This window comes from Protopterus annectens, chromosome 1.part2 (assembly GCF_019279795.1).
Source record: "Protopterus annectens isolate FY-2018-M chromosome 1.part2, PAN1.0, whole genome shotgun sequence".
NCBI classification, from domain to species: Eukaryota; Metazoa; Chordata; order Ceratodontiformes; family Protopteridae; genus Protopterus; species Protopterus annectens.
The window spans coordinates 953,143,521-953,162,877 of NC_056727.1; the positions used below are offsets into that span (position 1 = coordinate 953,143,521).

A 19,357-nucleotide genomic window follows, 5' to 3' on the forward strand; every position below is an offset into this window, starting at 1 on the left:
GCCAAAAGGGTTTCTGAACTACAGACCCTAATGGCTTCCCCTCCTTTCTTGGTGTTCTACAGAAACGGTGCGTCTCTCTGCACCAACCCTACCTTTATGCCTAAAGTGGTAAATGAGTTATCCCTCAACCATTTACCTACCTTTTTCCCCCACTCCACAGAACTCTGTGGAAAAGATTTTGTATACCCCGAATGTACACAGATAGCTTAGATTCTATCTTTACAAAACAAAGGCTATCAGGAAATCAAACCAGTTATTTGTCTCATTCCACCATAAAGCTTTAGGACTCCCTGTTTGTAAACACACTTTTTCCAGCTGGATCTCATTACAGCCAAATGACATCTCCAGGTGTTTCTGCAGTTACACCCTACTGCTCCTCTAAGCGTCAAATATTGCCTGTTCATATTTGCATTAATAATTCTAAAACCATGTTACATACAAGGTATCAGAAAATTTTATCTTGAAGCATACATGATAGCAAACACAATTGTATTGATATATGAACTTTGCAATGGGTATTTGTTAAAAATGTATGGTGATAACTTAAATTTTTAAATGCTGAGGCCACGCCCACTAGGAGTTAAAGGTACACACTCAAAAGAGCTCTACTGAAGGGAATGAGTTGCCATTTCCTTCTGCTATGAGCACCATGGAAACAGCCTTCCTTCTCCTGTTAAGGCACACTCTGCCACGGCTGATGCTTCCTCTGGCACCTTCTTCAAAGGAATGGACACTTAATTCCATTCTGGAGGCAGCCACCTGGTCTTCAGTCCATACCTTCACCAAATATTACAAATTGGACAATATTTCCAAATCTAGGGCGGGGTTTGCAAGGGCTATTCTACGTGACTTCATGGAAAGCTCCTCTGCTCCTACCTCCTTCCTTTCCTCATGAGCTTTTGCATTCTCCCTCATGTTAAGAATACTACAGCAGAGGAATAGAAGGACATAGATTAGTTGTGTAAAATCTTACCATAACGATATATGTCCTTCTCTTCCCTGTTGCAGTATTCCATCCCTCCCTCCTTCCCCCTGACTTTGTTCTTCCTTGGATGTACTTAGCCCACATACTTCCCTTAGACGAATGTTCCTCCTGGGGCACTCGGATCTGGGGATGGTGCGTGCATACGTCACTTTTATGGCTGATGTCTGACAGCAGCCTACATGTGACATACCACGCACCCCTGTTAGTAAAAGTCTTTTATATACTGGCCGATGTCTGGTCGTCATGGCAGGTAACTTCCTCATGTTAAGAATACTGCGACAGAGAAGAGAAGGACATCTATTGTTATGGTAAGATTTTACACAGCTATTCTTTGTGGAACATTTTGAGACCATTTCAAATCTTTTTGAGATACAAAATTAATGAAGCTAAAACAAAGACAGTAGCGGTAAATTGTGCCCACACATGAACTGGTTGAGGAATACCCATATTTATGGGGACATGATAAAATGAAGTATTTAGGAGTATGGATTAAAAATAATTTTGGTGTGACAACTAAGGATACGTGGGAAGAGACCAAACAAAAGATAATACAAAAACTGAGAAAATGGAAGGTCTCTTTATTGATATTGATATACAAGCAGTTAAAATGTTTTTAGTCCCTTTAGCCTTATACACAGGTCAGGCATATTTTTATCAGCCAGGGGAGAGGTTGAGGTATAAAGGAATTCCTTGTAGAAGTACTTGCTCAAAACACATTGCACTTTGCAGAATTACTGGAGTAGTTGTCATAAGGGTGTTTGAAAGTAGTAATGGAGTTTATAGGTATATAGTAGGCTAATGACCACAAGGGCCCTTATACGCCTAGCCATGCAACCCAAATGTGACCCACAAATTTATATATATATATATATATATATATATATATATATATATATATATATATATATATATGTGTGTGTACCTGTGTGTGTGTGTGTGGTTTGTTACTGATTGCCTCTGTCCATTAGAAACATAAGCATCAGACCAGGAGTGAATTTCTGATTACCCATCCTTTTGTCCAAGCTGCAGTTAAATAAGGTTAGGGAGGAAATTTGAACTTGTAACCAGTAAACTAACAATACTGTCAAGGAAAATAGAAGTCAAACCAGACAGTTTATTAGCAGCAACCAGAAAACACAAATGCACACGTTTTAGGGAGGAGATCTGCTCCACTAGGATAAGGGAGCCTGTTACAGGGAATAGGAATTTTCTGAGAAACCTATCTGTCTCTGCAACATGCCCTATTTATATCACAAACAATATTTAGGTCTTTTGATCTAGTAGTTCTGTTGCTGTTTGTTTGGTGAATGTGCAAAACGTTCATCAAAATTGGGTACGGGGATGGCTTGTACGCCAGGCAAAGATCACCTCTCAGAAGTCTGTACTATACTGAGTAGAGAAACAGGGCTTTGAGGCCATCAGTGTAGCACATTGTGTTTACTCCCTGTATTCTTTTTGAAAGGAACCTGTGTGGGCATTCCACCTGCTGTATGTCTGGTCAGGTACATACCAAAGGAGACATTATACTCTTATGATGGGTTTGATGAGGCCAAGTACAGTGGTATGATGACCTGTCTGGACGTGGATGTCATGCCCTTACTTATAAGATGAGCAACATAGAAAGATTTTCTTAGTCTTGGACACGTGTTGATTATTCCGAAGGCAAGGTTGCTATCTACACGAGTTCCCAGATTCCTGACCAGTGAATCAACTTTTAGGGGTGGTTTATTGATGACATAGTTACCTGGGATGGCAGACTTCCCTAATAGTGCTATAATGCATTTCTTGGAAGTGAGTTTTAAGCCATGGCTTTGGTAACACGTTTGTATGTATTAGACCTTTCTGAAGAGTGTTCTCATCTTGGGGTGATTCAGTGGTTGTTCCCAGTATGGTATCTTCTACAAATTTGGTCAGCCAGATGCCTTTGACTTCCAAGAAGTAGATGCCAAAGACGAGGGGGCCCAGCACAGTGCTTTGAGAGACTTCATCAGTGACTGGCTTCACTAGTCCTAATCTCAACAAAAACAAACCCAAAGAAAGGAGACCTTAGAGGCAAAAACACATGAGAACTCCACAGCCCTCCACACCACATACCATGCCTAGTCCACACACCAGTGTCACGCAACCACTAAGGCCTAACCGTAAACCCAACATATTAGTCATATGGAGACTCCATTGTGAGACACACAGATGTGCCTCTCACCAGGCTGTATAAGGAGAAAGTCACTGTTAGTTGTTTGTCAGGTGCCAGAATCCAACATATCACAGGTGCCAGAATCCAACATATCACACACACACACACACACACACTCAAGTCTGTCAACAACAGGTATTGTTATGACTCTGTTGTAGTCCATGTTGGTGTGAATGACTTGAGGCATACCTCCCTGGACGATATGAAGACGGATTGAACTCGCTGAATGTGTGTCCCAGGGAGGTATGTCCCTAGCCTTAAGCAGCATTCTACCATCACCCAGAATGATGCCTCAGTACAAACAGAAAATGATTGACTTTAACAATTGACTTAGTTTCTGGTCTCATTCTAGGGGGATCCAGTACCGGACAGCCTGGAAAGATATGATCAACAGACCACAATGCTTTGCTAGAGATGGCCTGCATCTGTCTAACTTGGGCTTCAGGCTTCTGGCAAAGGCCCTTGCCTCCCCCATAGTTCCTTTTTTAGGAAAAGTTATGAGGTCAATACTACCAACATAAAAATTTCAACAAAACGCAAATTAAATTAATGATAGGAGTCTAAACATGAAATTGCACTCATTGCAAGCATTCTTAACCCTGGAAGATGCTAACATTTGTGTAGTCACAGAAACCTGGTTCAAAGCTGAGGAGAGCACCCCAGCCTTTCCTGGTTACTCATCTTATCACACATTCAGACCCAAACTGTAGGCAGCAAAGCCAAAGGAGGTGGAATTTCAATATATATTAAAGACACACACACCACACACCACCAGGCTGGTCAAACAGTATGACGCACAGGAGAACACTCCAGGTGCAGTTAACCACTGACAAGACCCTATTCAAATTATAGCTAGCTACAGGCCCCCAAATTTGGCTCAAGATGCCCACTCCACCTATCCAGACATCTTCAAATCTATCAAGATTCAACCCTTTACCCTGATCCTGGGTGACTTTAATTACCCAACCATAGATTGGAAAAAATACTCATGCCAGAACACAAATGCCCAGAGATTCATAGATTTTTTCAATGCAAATACCTTGGAGCAGCTAGTTGATCCCTCCAGAACAGCTGATAATATCTTGGGCTTGGTATTAACCAACATGAGTGACCAGTGCAGCACCCCTACAGTATCATCCTCCCTGGTAAGATCTGACCATAAAGCGGTCACTTGTTGAAGTCACTATCTCCCCTGACCCCCCCCCCCCCCCAACTAGGTCAAACAAACAAAATTCTCCAAAGCTGATTACAACCTCCTGAGGGATGGTATAAACAGCTTCACTGCCCCCTCCCCCACTGTAGGAACTGGCACCAATGTCGAAATCTACACCAAAGTACCATACAAGCATTAATATAGATGCATTGAATCAGGAATACCCGACAGGACAAAATCAACCTGTACAAGGAAGAGTAAACCTGTCTGGTGGACATCTGCAATAAATAAACTATAAAAAAAAGGGAAAAAAATTACTGTTCAGGACCAGGAAGGAGCAGGTGCCCAAATGAAAGCAGTCTCTCCTTACTCTGAACAAGGAAATAAGAGCACTAGTGAAATTCTCTAAAGCAGCACCATTAGGCACCCTATTCAGCCAAAGCCTGAGTATGGCTTTGTCCCAGCCGAGTGGAGGACAGCCACTGTCATCCCTTTACACAAAGGTGGAATGTCCACTGATTGGGAAATTATAGACCCACCAGCCTAACTAGCCTGATCTGCATGGCCATGCAATGGATATTCTGGACGTCATTATCAGGGACAGCAGGTAAAGATGATAAAGGATAATGAGGGAAACATACTCACAAGCGAGGAGAGTGTGTTGAGGAGATGGAGAGAGTACTTTGAGGGGTTGATGAATGAAGAGAATGAGAGGGAGAGAAGGTTGGATGATGTAGGGATAGTGAATCATGAAGTACAATGGATTAGCAAGGAGGAAGTAAGGATAGCTATGAAGAGAATGAAGAATGGAAAAGCTGTTGGCCCAGATGATATACCTGTGGAAGCATGGAGGTGTTTAGGTGAAATGGCAGTGGAGTTTTTAACCAGATTGTTTAATGAAATCTTGGAAAGTGAGAGGATGCCTGAGGAATGGAGAAAGTGTTTTGGTACTGATTTTTAAGAATAAGGGTGATGTGCAGAGCTGTAGTAACTACAGAGGGATTAAATTGATCAGTCACAGCATGAAGTTATGGGAAAGAGTAGTGGAAGCTAGGTTAAGAAGGGATGTGATGATTAGTGAACAGCAGTATAGTTTCATGCTGGGAAAGAGCACTACAGATGCAATGTTTGCTCTGTGAGTGTTGATGGAAAAGTACAGAGAATGTCAGAAGGAGTTGCATTGTGTTTTTGTAGACTTGGAGAAAGCATATGACAGGGTGCCTAGAGAGGAGTTGTGGTATTGTATGAGGAAGTGTGGTACAGGATATGTACGAGGGTAGTGTGACAGCGGTGAGGTCTGCGGTGGGAGTGACGGATGCGTTTAAGGTGGAGGTGGGGTTACATCAAGGATCAGCTCTGAGCCCTTTCTTATTTGCAATGGTGATGGACAGGTTGACAGACGAGATCAGACAGGAGTCCCCATGGACTATGATGTTTGCAGATGACATTGTGATCTGTAGTGAGAGTAGGGAACAGGTGGAGGAGACCCTGGAGAGATGGAGATAGAGATATGCTCTAGAGAGAAGGAGAATGAAGGTCAGCAGGACTAAGACAGAATGTATGTGTGTGAATGAGAGGGAGGATAGAGGAGTGGTGAGGATGCAAGGAGTAGAGGTGGCGAAGGTGGATGAGTTTAAATACTTGGGGTCAATAGTTCAGAGTAACGGTGAGTGTGGAAGAGAGGTGAAGAAGAGAGTACAGGCAGGATGGAGTGGGTGGAGAAGAGTGTCAGGAGTGATTTGTGACAGACGAGTACCTGTAAAAGTGAAAGGGAAGGTCTACAAGAGGGTAGTGAGGCCAGCTATGTTATATGGGTTGGAGACAGTGGCATTGACAAAAAGGCAGGAGTTTGAGCTGGATGTGGCAGAGTTAAAGATGTTAAGATTTGCACTGGGTGTGATGAGGGTGGACAGGATTAGGAATAAGTATATTAGAGGGCCAGCCCAGGTTGGAAGGTTTGGAGACAAAGCCAGAGAGGCAAGATTACATTGGTTTGGACATGTGCTGAGAAGGGATGTGGAGTATATTGGGAAAAAGATGCTAAGGATGAAGCTACCAGGTAACAGGAAAAGAAGAAGGCCTAAGATAAGGATTTATGGATGTGGTGAGACAGGACATGCAGGTGGTTGGTGTGACAGAGCAAGATGCAGAGGACAGGAAGAAATGGAAACAGGTGATCCGCTGTGGCGACCCCTAACGGGAACAGCCGAAAGAAGATGATGATGATCAGGGACATTGGCAACCACCAAACACTCGACCCCACACAGTTTGGCTTTGTCAAGGAGAGGTCATGTCTGTTAAATCTGGTCGACTTCTTTGAGACAGTCACCAAAGCCATGGATGAGGGGAAGACGGTACACACTGCCTACCTTGACCTGGCCAAAGCCTTAGACACTATTCCCCACTCAAGCCTAGTAGATAAACTCTCTCAACTAGGCATCAATCCATATGTTACCAGATGGGTAGCAAACTGGCTCACTAATAGAACCCACCTAATCAAAGTAGATGAAGCCACCTCAAGCAGTAGACCTGTAACAAGTGGCGTACCACAGGGATCAGTCATGGGGCCTCTTATTCGGGATATACTTCTCTGAGGTGCTGCAGCTCAAACCAGTGGACTCTGGCTGACCAAGTTTGCAGATGACTGCAAGCTGGGTGCAGTCATCAATTCCCTAAGTTATGTGGATGTCCTCCAAGAGGGTCTTACCAAAACAATGACTGGTGCCAGAAACATGGCCTCAAGCTGAATGCCAAAAAATGCGTCATCATCCCCTTTGGGGAGAATGACATCCCCACATATTATCAAATTAATAACAATGTCCTAAGTTCACAATCAGTAGTGAGGGATTTGGGCACCCAGGTTGATACCAACCTGACTTGTGACCACTATGTTGCTTCCATTGTATGGAAAGCTTTCTACATGACCCACCTCATAAGTAAGGGTATCTCATCCAGGGGCAAAGAGGTCATAACATCCCTGTATTCTTAACTCATAAGGCCAATTATTGAGTACAACATCCCCTTCAGCATGTACCTTGCAAAGCACATGCAGCAGCTGGAAAGACCACAGAGGTTCCTCACCCGGAGAATCCAGGACCTCAAACATCTACCCTACACAGATAGGCTAAAAGCCCTATCCCTCTACTCAGTTTCATTCAGACTCCTCAGGGGTGACCTCTGTTTGGCATATAAAGCAATCTCAAACACTGCCTTGATGGGACTGGTGCATATCCGCAATTCAAGCTCCACTCGAGTAACCCATAAGCGTGACCTCAGCCTAGTCTGTGATATCAATAGGACTTGTTGGGGGGACAGACTTGTGTCCCAGAGACTCCCCCATCTGTGGAATAGACTCCCTCTCCACGTCAAGCAGAGTACCTCATTATCCTTTTTAAGCACAACCTGGATAACTGGATGGGAAACAGAAAATACACCCCTGGGATTCCACCTGTGTCCCTGTTGGACAGGGGCTTTGGGTGCTGACTGTTACTGCATTTTGTCTTTGGTAATCTGCAAGTGGAGGAACTGTAGCACACCATCCTATTTGACCAACCTTAGGGATATGCTTATAAATGATATTGAGACATGTCCACCTTTAACCTTTGTGCAATTACTGGTGTAAAAGTGTGACGCTGAAACCTTGCTTAGCAGGTGTACTGTCTGCCACTTTAAACCATGTCTCAGTAACTGCAGAAATGTCTGTATTCTCAAGTGTGACGAGGGCTTGGAGGAAAGTGTAATTTTTATTTAGGCTCCTGGCACTGAGCAGTAACACTGAGATTCAGATGAGTTGCTTTTACTTTTAGTAGGTTTGTCAATTCGTCATTGCCTAAAAATGGCACTGTGGGTATGGATAAAGTTTCAGGGGACATTTGCAGACTGTCCTTGATAAAGCAACATGGTCTGTTAGCCATGTTCTCCCAAGCGGACAAATATTGAATCCCTCTAGAATGACACTTGAAAGACAGCCAGTTGACATCATCCTGTCTTGATAGTAAATGCTCAATGGTAGGCTCATACCAGCCTGAGACAGAGTCTGAGTGCTCCATAATGCCTCTGTTCATATAGTCCACTGAGGTACATCTCATGTCATTTACACCTAGGTGGACTACGATGAAATCATACTGGTACCTGTGATGTAATGACTTCAGTGTGTGTGTGATTTGACAGGTCTTGGCTCCAGATAAGCAACTAACAGTTATCTTCTCCTTGCTCAGTCTGGATAGAGGGGCATCAATATGTCTTGCAATGGAAATCCCCTATGGAGAGTTTTTTGGGAAGTGTCTTTGCTTGCCTTAGGGGCTTAGTGTTGGGGCTCCAGTGAATGTGACAGTATGTGTGGTGTTTTTTCTGAGTGCTTTTGGGCTTGTTGAGGCTTAGTTTAGTCAATGGTCAGTCTAAGCAAGCTTTGTTTTTTTTTAGGAAGATTGCTTTTAAGTGCCTTATCATACATTTGTCTGTGTGCGTGTGGGTGTGTTGCGTGTGGGTGTGTTGCGTGTGTGGTGTGGTGGGTGTGTGGGTGTGTGTTGTGTGTATGGTTCAATAATTCAATGTGTGCTTGTGTGCGGGAGAGTAGCTTCCAGTAATTATGTAAGTGCAGCTCTCACTTACTTTGTGTGTTTCTTTAAGGATTAAGTGGTTGTCTGTAAATATGAGACAATTGTTACATAGTGTGAAGCTGGCTACAGAGAAGTCAGGAAACTGCGGCTCCATTCTGTCTAGTCCTTTGATTGGTGAGCTATAAGAGGGTGGAGGATACAGGTTAGAAGGCTATTAAGGGTGCTTTTTGATACAGACTAATAAAGGTGCCTTATTGGGACAGATTATGCTAAATGGTACTAAATTCCTCTAACTTTTATGCTTACAGAATACTGAATTCTACTAAATCTGTAGGTATTGCCACTCGATACTCAGCTAGCTGCTCTAAGCTTGTCAGTGCGCAAGGTGTTTACTCTATATTTACTGCTTTGCAAGGTACAGTTTTATGGGCCATTCTATAGAGAAAGTTTGCTTTTTAGGTGTTTGCTATGGTACAGGGCACTTGCTAACCGCTGGCATACATACGGTGAACAGCTCTGTGCAAATATCACTGAATTTACTAGCCTGAACTGTTTTTTAACTGATTGCTGCATTATTTTAAAATCTGCACTTAGTTACATTTTAGTCGAATTTGATCGAAAGTTTGCTTGTTTGTTTGTTTAATTTAACTGTGGAGGCTGCCCACTAAAGTGTGCTAGCCTGTGTAACTAATTTATCACTGTTTCTACCAAAAAAACAAAAAAATAATCCTTGTTTTCCCGCCTTCCTCGACTAGTTTAGACCAGTTTACAGGCATTGCTGTATTCTGGGCTGTGGTGTAGTTCCTGTGTTGTCCATTGCCTTACTTGGATAGAAGGAAGTTTCTTTGCTCACCAGTGGGAGTGGGGAGCCTTGAGCAGCCTACCTGTCCTTGGGGGAAGTGACCTCAGCACAAGAAGCTGTAGTAATTGGTTGTTTGGGACCATTTCTAGCTCTTTTGTAGTTCACTGTTTAAAATCCGCGTTTGCACGGCTTTGCGCGGTTGTGCACATAGCCGGTTAAACTTTTTCTGGCTCCGCCAAATCTGCTCTTCAAATTTTCCCTTAAGGAAGCTCTACTCTTAGTATAACCAGACTACTTACTATATTATAAGCCTAGCACTTGTTCTCAGTACTTCTCTAAGTAAGCACTCTCGTACTAAGTAAAGCACTACATCTACTTACCACCCCTGTGAATATCCACTTCCCTTAAAGGTACAGCACTCCCTTATATAGTTCTAGCATGTCGAGTGGTAGATTACTGGCATCGTCTCCAGTTCAGCTGGTCAATCTGGGTATCTTGAGACAATGCTACAATTGTCTCGTGTACACAGACAACCCTCTCCTCCTCCCAACAAACACAAATACATGTGAGAGATGCAACTATATAGCCAAACTGGAGGCTGAACTCTCTCACCTCAGGGCTGGCATGACCAGACAGGAGGAGATGGCAACCACACACACAACAATCCCAGTCCCACATAGACCTACCACAACTGCAAACCAAACACATAAATCACAAAGACATACTCGGAGGCTCTAATAAAAAACTTACCAAAACAATAGAGGCTCCCAAAGCAGACATCCAAAAATCCACCACCTCAAAACAAAACACATGCAACACATACTTCAATAAATCAGTGTGTCGACCAATCGCAGCCCTTAAGGCCAAACACCTTGCCTGATACACTAGTAATAGGTGACTCCATAGTCAGACACACTGATGTCCCACTGACAAGGCTGAACAAGGAGAAGGTGACTGTGAGCTGTCTATCGGGAGCTAGGATCCGCCACATAACACACGCACTCAGGTCACTCCAAAGCAAGTACAAATATGACTCAGTCATTGTCCATGCTGGTGTGAATGACCTGAGACGTACCTCCCTGGACTACATGAAAAGAGACATAGAGGAGCTCCGATTATGTAGCCCATGCTGGTATGACCCTGACCCTGAGCAGCATCTTGCCCTCACCAAGAATGATACCACAATACAAAGACAAGATGATCAGCTTTAACAATTGGCTCAAGTACTGGTGTCATTCTAAGGGGATCCAATGTCTGTCTGCCTGGGATGATATGTTGGACAAGCCACTCTGCTTCGCAAGGGATGGCTTACACCTGTCACCACTGGGCTTCCGGATATTGGCTAAGGCTCTTGCCACCCCCATAGTGCCTTTTTTAGGCAAGGCTCAAAAGACAAACCCACCTCTTTAGAAAACAAAAATGGAAAAAAACTAAGGGTAATGCTGCTCAACGCCAGAAGTCTAAATCTCAAGATGCAGGCACTTGATGCACTCCTCAGCATGGAGAACATCGACGTCTGTGCAGTAACTGAAACCTGGTTCAAGGCTCCTGAGAGCACCCCAGCTACCAGGCTATACCTCGTATCATGCTTTTCGGCCCCAAAACCCAGGCCGAACTACAAAGGGAGGGGGAGTGTCCATATTCATAAAGGATACCCACACCTCCAGGTTAGTAGCAACACATGAAACATCAGAGACCATACAGGTGCAACTAACCATAGGCAAAACTGCTATACAACTGGTAGCATGTTACAGACCACCCTCCCAATCTCAAGAACCCCACTCAGCCTTCCTGAAGACATTGGAGGATATGAATGTATCACAAAATACCATCATACTGGGAGACTTCAACTACCCAAACATAGATTGGGTACATTATTCTAGCCCTAATACCCTAGCCCAAAGGTTCCTGGAATTCATAAATTCAAATACACTGGAACAACTAGTCACCTCTCCCACTAGGGAGATAATATACTAGACCTGATCATCACAAACATGGGGACAAAATGCTCCACACCGAAGTATACCCCTCACTAGTGAGATCTGACCACAAACTAATCACCTTGGATATACATATCCCACCTCCACCCCCAGCACAAAAGACCACAGTGAAAAACTTCTCAAAAGCAGACTTCACTCTTCTTAAGACTGAGGTGGTATCCTTTAAGCCCACTGTGCCAGTGGATACCACATCCCACAATGCCGAATCCTTCACAAATGCTTTCTATGGACATCTCCAAGAATGCATGGATCATGCAATCCCAAACAAATCCAAGTCCCTCTCCACCAAATGTAAGCGTCCTGTCTGGTGGACCTCAGCCATAAACAAATTGTATAACAAAAGAAGAAAGCTACTGCACGTCAGAGCAAAATCCCATGAAGGGAAGACATCTCTGATCAACATTAGCAGAAAACTACGTTCTCTCATAAAAACATCCAAGGCAAACTTTGAGAGAAAAATCGCTAAGGATACTAAAGATAACCACAAAGCCTTCTTCAGCTATGTTAGAAACCTGGGCAGAAACCCTCAGATATGCTCAGAGTTGGTTCACAACAACAAAAAATACACTGAACCCACAGATATTGCTAACATTCTGGCTGACCGGTTCAGTGCAAATTTCTCCCCTCCTTCACCCCCAAAAGAAGAAATACTTATCCCAGCTGAATGTAATCTCCCTGTCATCTCAGATGTCCAAGTGAGAACCGCCCTAAACAAAGCAAAAAACACAGCATCAATGGGACCTGACGGTATCCCGGGGTGCGTGTTACGTGAACTCCAAGAGGAGCTAAACCCACACATAAAAATGCTATTTAACCTTGGCCTTACTTCGGGATATGTACCTGAACACTGGCGTACAACAGCAGTGGTCCCACTCCACAAGGGGGGTGCCTCTACAGACCCTGGAAACTACCGCCCCATAAGCTTAACTAGCCTGGTCTGCAAAGCTATGGAAAGAATCATTATGGAACTCATAAACAGAGACATAGGGGACCTACAGACACTTGACCCTACCCAGTTCGGCTTTGTAAAGGGCAGATCCTGCCTTTTAAACCTGGTTGACTTTTTTGAAACAGTCACTAGAGCCATTGATGAGGGCAAAGCAGTCCATACAGCATACCTGGACTTGGCTAAGGCCTTCGACACAATACCCCACTCAGGCATCATAGATAAGCTAAACAGCTTAAAAGTAAACCCTTATGTCACTAGATGGGTTGCAAACTGGCTAAAGGACAGAACCCATAAAGTTAAAATCGCTGGAGCAATGTCAGACTCAAAGCCAGTCACAAGTGGTGTCCCACAGGGATCTGTCCTGGGACCCCTCTTGTTCAGCATTTATTTCTCAGATGTTAAAGCAAACATGGGAGGGCTGTGGCTGACAAAGTTCGCAGATGACTGCAAACTAGGCGCCATAGTCGATACACCAGCAGACACACACATCCTACAAAAAGGCCTCACTGAAACGGACAACTGGTGCCGTAGTCACGGCCTTAAACTAAATGCCAAAAAAATGTATAGTCATCCCTTTTGGAAAAAACAAAGTACCCACAAATTATCACATAGACAGCAACCCACTGAGTACGGAAAAAGTAATCAGAGACCTTGGGACCCAAGTAGACAGCGACCTCTCATTTGACACCCACGTCGCCAAAGTGGTTAGAAAAACATTCTACCTTGCACACCTCATCATGAAGGGATTCACATCCAGATCCAAGGATGTCATTGTACCCCTATATTCCTCCCTCATCAGACCCATGATTGAGTACAATGCCCCATTTGGTATGTACCTCACCCGGCATTTGCAACAGCTGGAGAGACCACAAAAGTACCTCACCAAAAGGATCAAGGGTCTCCAACATATGTCTTATTCTGCCAGACTAAAGAAACTTCAGCTCTATTCAGTAGCATACCGCCTGCTCAGAGGTGATCTCTGCCTGACGTACAAGGCCATGTCCAATCAGGATCTGATGGACATGCTCCACCTCAAAAAATCCAAATCCATCAGGACCACGAGAGCTAAAGACTTAAACCTCGGCACAAGTATGAATAGGACATGCTGGAGGGATAGATTCATAACCCAGAGGCTTCCCATGCTTTGGAACAGGATCCCAGTTCGTATTAGGCAGAGCCCCTCACTGACTCTCTTCAAGAGAAATCTTGATGAGTGGATGGGAGATCGTAAGTTTACCCCAGGGGTCACATCTGTGTCACTGCTAGACAGGGGCACAGTAAACTAATTCTATTATATAAGGGGACCTTCATTGTGTCACTACTAGACAGAGGCACAGTATTCTAGATTTATTCTGTACATTTTTGTACCATTTCATGGGGTGGCAAAAGCCACATCACTATGGCTAGGCTTACAAATGCCCCAGGGCAGATAGCCTAGTACTGTACTATGAAACTATGAAAACTAATGAGGCCTATGGCCAACATTTGCAACTTTTGTATGTTTCCCAACTCAGATAGACCAGGCAAACATCTCTTGCCTCAAGATGAATAAACCCAGTTATCCTAATGTAAAAATACAGTAGAAGATGCCCACAAGTGCAATGCTACCCCAAACCAGTTAAACTACATGGAAATCCATTGCTGAAGGCATTTTCAAGACAGTCTTACACCAGTAACAATGAGAGGAAGACCATTTTTTTTTTATTAGAATACAGCAAAATGCAAAAATAAAAGCTGGAAACAGTAACGATCAGTCAAAATAACTGAAGTGAGCTCAATGTAGGAGCCTAAAGTACTTAGCGTTATCTGGGTAACGCTGGTTACCGGTAAAACACTTCTGGAACACAGGCTAGGATGACCAGCTTTATTGAGCTCTGGGTAAAATAGCAGGAGATGATTATAGTAAAGGAGGTTTTACTCAAGAGCAGTACTGGTTTGCTGGTTGGGCACTCAATATTCTTGATCTCTAGAAAACAATGGGTGTGAAGAGTGCTTAAATAGCTTATACAACAGAAAATAGCAATGAAAGAGGGGAGCGAGGAACTTCAGAAATCAGATTACCATAAGGGGTGAATGCCAGAAAACACGGCCTTTTAACAAAGTTCAGGGAAGAAGCAAGTTAGCTAGAGAGGGATCCAGTCAAATAAAGCCAATATCTTGGGGGGTGGGGCAGAACTGAGAAACAGAAAGACACTGGAAATGCAACTTCTCTGAGCTACAGGTCAGTGCTGCAGGCAGGTTAGATTTTTAGAAACTGTCTTAATGTCTTCGTGGGGGATGCAGCAGGCACAAATAATGAGGGAACAGAAAGGCAGTGGAATTCAACTTTAAGCAGGTAAATGATGAGCAGGATATAAAACTGTAGGAGCAAACCTGGAATATCAACAATTGTAAAAGCACTGAAGTACAAATCCTAGTGATGAAAAAACAATACTGTCCTTACTGTGATTGTGCTACCATTTAAGGTACCGTATTATGCAGAAATTTACCAACTGCTCTGTTTACAGAAAAATGCATTAAATGACTAAGTAAGGCTCGAATCTGGCAGTAGGTCACAGTTCTGCAACAACTATGAATGGAACTAAAAGACTAAGGCCCATCAGGGTTTAAAATGCAAACAGCTTTTACAAGTAATTCTACTTGTGGAGAAAGAAGTACAGTATAATGCAGAAACACAATTTTCCCACAACTTTAAATGAAGCTACAAGTCTGAGGTCTTAACTAAAAACTGCAAACATGTAACTTTTGGGCTAAAAAATGGAAAAAAGCAGAAAAGTACAAAGAGGTATAACTACACAGGTAAGAGCTACTTATATATTTAACTAGTAAGAAAAAGAAATGCAAGTGGAAATAGTTGGTTGTATAAATCAGTAAGCTCGGCCAGTAAGTTGGGGAGTGCACTGTATTGAAAGTTGATCAAGTTTGAGGAGTAACAGGTACATTTATTTGATTATTATAGGAGGATGCTTAAAACAATCACCCAAAGCAATCTTTCTTTCACATCACTTTGTTTATCTAAATTCCACATATACAGGAGAGTTGTGGATTTGACTTATCGAGTTCAGTAAGGTAGGCCCAAGGACTTGGAAATGCACACTCTGTAGATGGAAGATGGTTAGAAGATATGGTCAGTGCAGTGGTAGTATTAGTCTCTGAGGCTTACAGAGTTCTTTCCTTTGTAATTTATTTTCTCTTTTCCAAATCTTTTCTAATCTCCTCTGAATGATTTATATAGTTATCTTCCAATGCTTTGTTTGCCTATTTACTCATATTTAATGGCATCTTCTATTCTATGTTTAATTGAAGAAATATGGTGGAGACGATCTTATCACAGTATTACTTTCTTTAAGTACCCAATTTCTGCCTGTCCTCTTCCTGACTTTGTCAAATGATGTTAGCGTTGGTAATACACTGAAGATTTCGACATGTATTAAAGTTTCAGCAGCACAGCTTATGGGACTGAGCTTGTATGAGCAGTGTGTGTAATGTCAGGGACCCTTTGCAATAGTTTAGTTTGGATAGAGAGAACTGGTTAAAGTGAAACTTTGTGTGATATTAAAAAAAAGTATCAAAATGTTTTCCTGATAGCTACATGTGAGCATATTTTGTCTTACTATAATGGTAGTGTGCCTCCTGTATGTCTATATTTAATTGGAAATCTCTTCTAGGCCCCCCCACATACACACACGCGCACACACACACTTGCTTGCACATATATGTACACTGTATACTTCCATCCATCCAGAATGCCTCTTCCCATTTTTGCACATGGGGTCTGGGTGTCACTTCAACAGTGACAATAATCTAGAGTCAAGGTCCACATTGCCAGGTGGCTAGTCCTGCCTCGGCAGTTCTTCCATACCACACACTTGCATGCGCACTCATACTTATGGCAAATTTAGTGTGTTTAATCCACCTATTGCATTTCTTTGGAATATGGGAGGAAAACTTATCACCCAGAGAAAACCCAGACCAACAGGGAGGACATGCAGACTCTGCACAGAAGGCACCCTAGCCAAGAATCGAACCAGGAAACCTCTTGCTGTGATGCAACAACGCTGTCCACTGCACCACTATGCTGCCACACACTGTATGTTTATACCCTTGTAATTTTTGCCATATTCCTTCTCACTTGTATTGTCAGTGTGCCTTTAATTTCTCTCTTGTTCTGTACTCTATAAATTCCTACTTTCCATTGTTTGTTGCCACTGTTCTATTATTTTTTTCCTCTTACTTTTCTTTCCTCCTTTTTTCCTTTTTTGTTTTCCTTCCTCTCCCTTTCTTAAAGGTGTCTTTGCTTCCTTTCCCATGTTGCCCACTCACTGCTTCATTCCCTTAAACTCGCAGCAGCCTCGAATAAGGGTGCCTTTTGCTCATTAATGTAATATATATCTATCTTTTATTCCTGCAGACATTCAGAACTAGAGAACATTGAGGAGGCTCTCCACAACTACCGTTCCTGCCATGGGTGGCTGATGAAGTGGATTGAAGAGACCAAAGCACAACAGGAGCAGATGAAGCCAGGGCAGGGAGAAGATAGTCGGGTGCTTTCAGAACAGCTAACCCAACAAACGGTAATGTCCTAAACATACAGCTCAGTGATATTATCAGTCTTCACATATTAATCTTCATTTTTATGTCCTTATAAAAGTCAGTATTACAAGTTTTACTGCATGTTAAAGAGAGTTAAAAACAAGATTACCTCACAGTTTAATGTTTTGATTGTATTTCTTATTCTCTCTACTGCTTCTTAGCTTTCTACAGTGCTAAACCCTGCAGAGTACTAATTGCCTTGTCCATCACAGTTGTTCATACTTGCCTCCATGTTGCTAGGATTATAAATTTGAGTTTGTTTATCCTCTAGCAGATGCCCATAAACATGTTCTAGGATTTAGAAAGATCTAGACTGCTTCAGTTAATTACCTACCTCAGGAAGGTCAATTTACACAATAGTGAGACACTTCAATTCAGAGACAGCTATGGTTGCAATAAAAAAAAAAGTCATTGCTATCTCATTAGAATATCTCTAAATCATGTTTGCAGGTCAGTCCATGTACACTTATACACACACACACACACATATCCACCCATGTACATGCGGAGATGCACCTGACAAAAACGCTCACCCATTTGCCCACACACGTGCTGCAGAACACACATCCAGATTCTCAGTTCTCCAATTAACCCCCTTCATTTCAACCACTCAAGCAGACAAACGCTTGTGCACACACATTCAGTCAGTTTCATTCATGCCCCTACAGACATGCGCATACATACAGATGTCCACACACACACACACACACACACAAACAAAACCCCCCATCCCCATGTCTTTGCTAAACTTTCCTGCACTGTGATTGCTTCCATAAGAATAAATGTATCATCTTCCTGTTGCAACAGAAAAGACTGTTTCAGTGGTTCAAGCTCCGTGGTAGTATTGCTTTATTTGACCAAAGTCACTGTAATGTGCTCCACTGAAATCAGTTTTACTGTATTCTAGAAAATCTAAATAAAGCAGATGTCTTGCTTTAGCTGCTTACCCCACTACAAGTGCAGCTAATATGTACATCCAGTTTATTAGCCAGATGTTGCAGTTTTCTTAAGGTACCAAGAGAGGTGTCCATTAAGAGTACACTGAAATGAAGCAGACTGCAAAGTTGCAGCCACATTCAAAACTTGCTGTGGTGGAACTACATCTTTGATATTGCTGACTTTGTTTTGCTTGCTGACTTTGTTTTGCACTCAAACTGTACTTCAGTAACACATTATTTTCTGCATAGACTCCTCCCAAAATTCCACACCCACACACACTCTGTTATTTTACTGTCTATGTTGTTTAATTTACTACTGTATGTTGCTATTTTGAATGGTATCTCCTTGGAAATCTGAAGTAGTTTACTTCATTTGATCTTCAACCTACGGATACCAGATCCGTATCGGATCCGAGCCGGCAACTTCACTAGCATCTGTTCCGAGCTCCAACCTCCTCCCCTTACCCCTAACACACCATCACTACCTTCCAACCTCCAGATCTTGTTTGCCTTGGCTATCCAATGCATCATTATTCTTGAGCTCCAAGTTGTGAGTAGGTTTATGTTCAGTAATTAGTGTTTATGTGTGTGCTTTGATAGTTTAGGTTTCCTCTCTTCCTCCCCTCGCTGGTGCATTGAGTTTAGGGTTTGTTTTGCAGATTTTAGGTAGTTAGGTAGTTTGTAGTAGTTTGTCTCCCCCCACCAGCCTTCTGTATGCTTGTCTGAGTGTGTGGTGAGTGGAGTGTGTTTCGTAAAATTTGTTGTTTAGTGAGATATGTCGGATCTCCCTAAACAAGTTTTCAAGAGATGCACTGATTGTGGTCACAAATTGTCACCTGCTGATGGCCACACTCTTTGCGTGCTTTGTTTGGGTGCAGCCCATTTAGTCACCGGTTGCTCTATTTGCACAGGTTTTAACCCTCGTGCTCTTAAGGTTCGGTGGGCCAAATTAGTTATGAAGGACCTGCTCCATTCTACAGAGGCGGCCGCCTCCTCTTCTGCTTCAGTCACAGCTGTTGCTGTGACCACCTCTCCATCTACTCCTGTCCTTCCTTCTCCTCCCTCCCAGGCTGGGACTCATCCTCCTGCCTCTAAGTCTGTGGAAGCGGAGCATAGAAAAGGCAGAGAGAAGGAGAGAGCACAGACCAGAGAAGAGAAAGCAGTACTGGACCTTACGACTCCGA

General features: G+C 43.0%; 1 protein-coding gene across 1 annotated transcript in view; it reads left to right on the plus strand.

Annotated features, from left to right (window-relative positions):
- LOC122792184 (microtubule-actin cross-linking factor 1-like) overlaps positions 1-19,357 on the plus strand; it is a gene marked incomplete in the record, with an annotated part of 3,579,694 nt that overhangs the window by 1,369,461 nt on the left and 2,190,876 nt on the right. Inside the window, 1 exon segment of the mRNA XM_044059907.1 lies at positions 17,054-17,216. Coding sequence (XP_043915842.1) covers positions 17,054-17,216 — 163 coding nt within the window.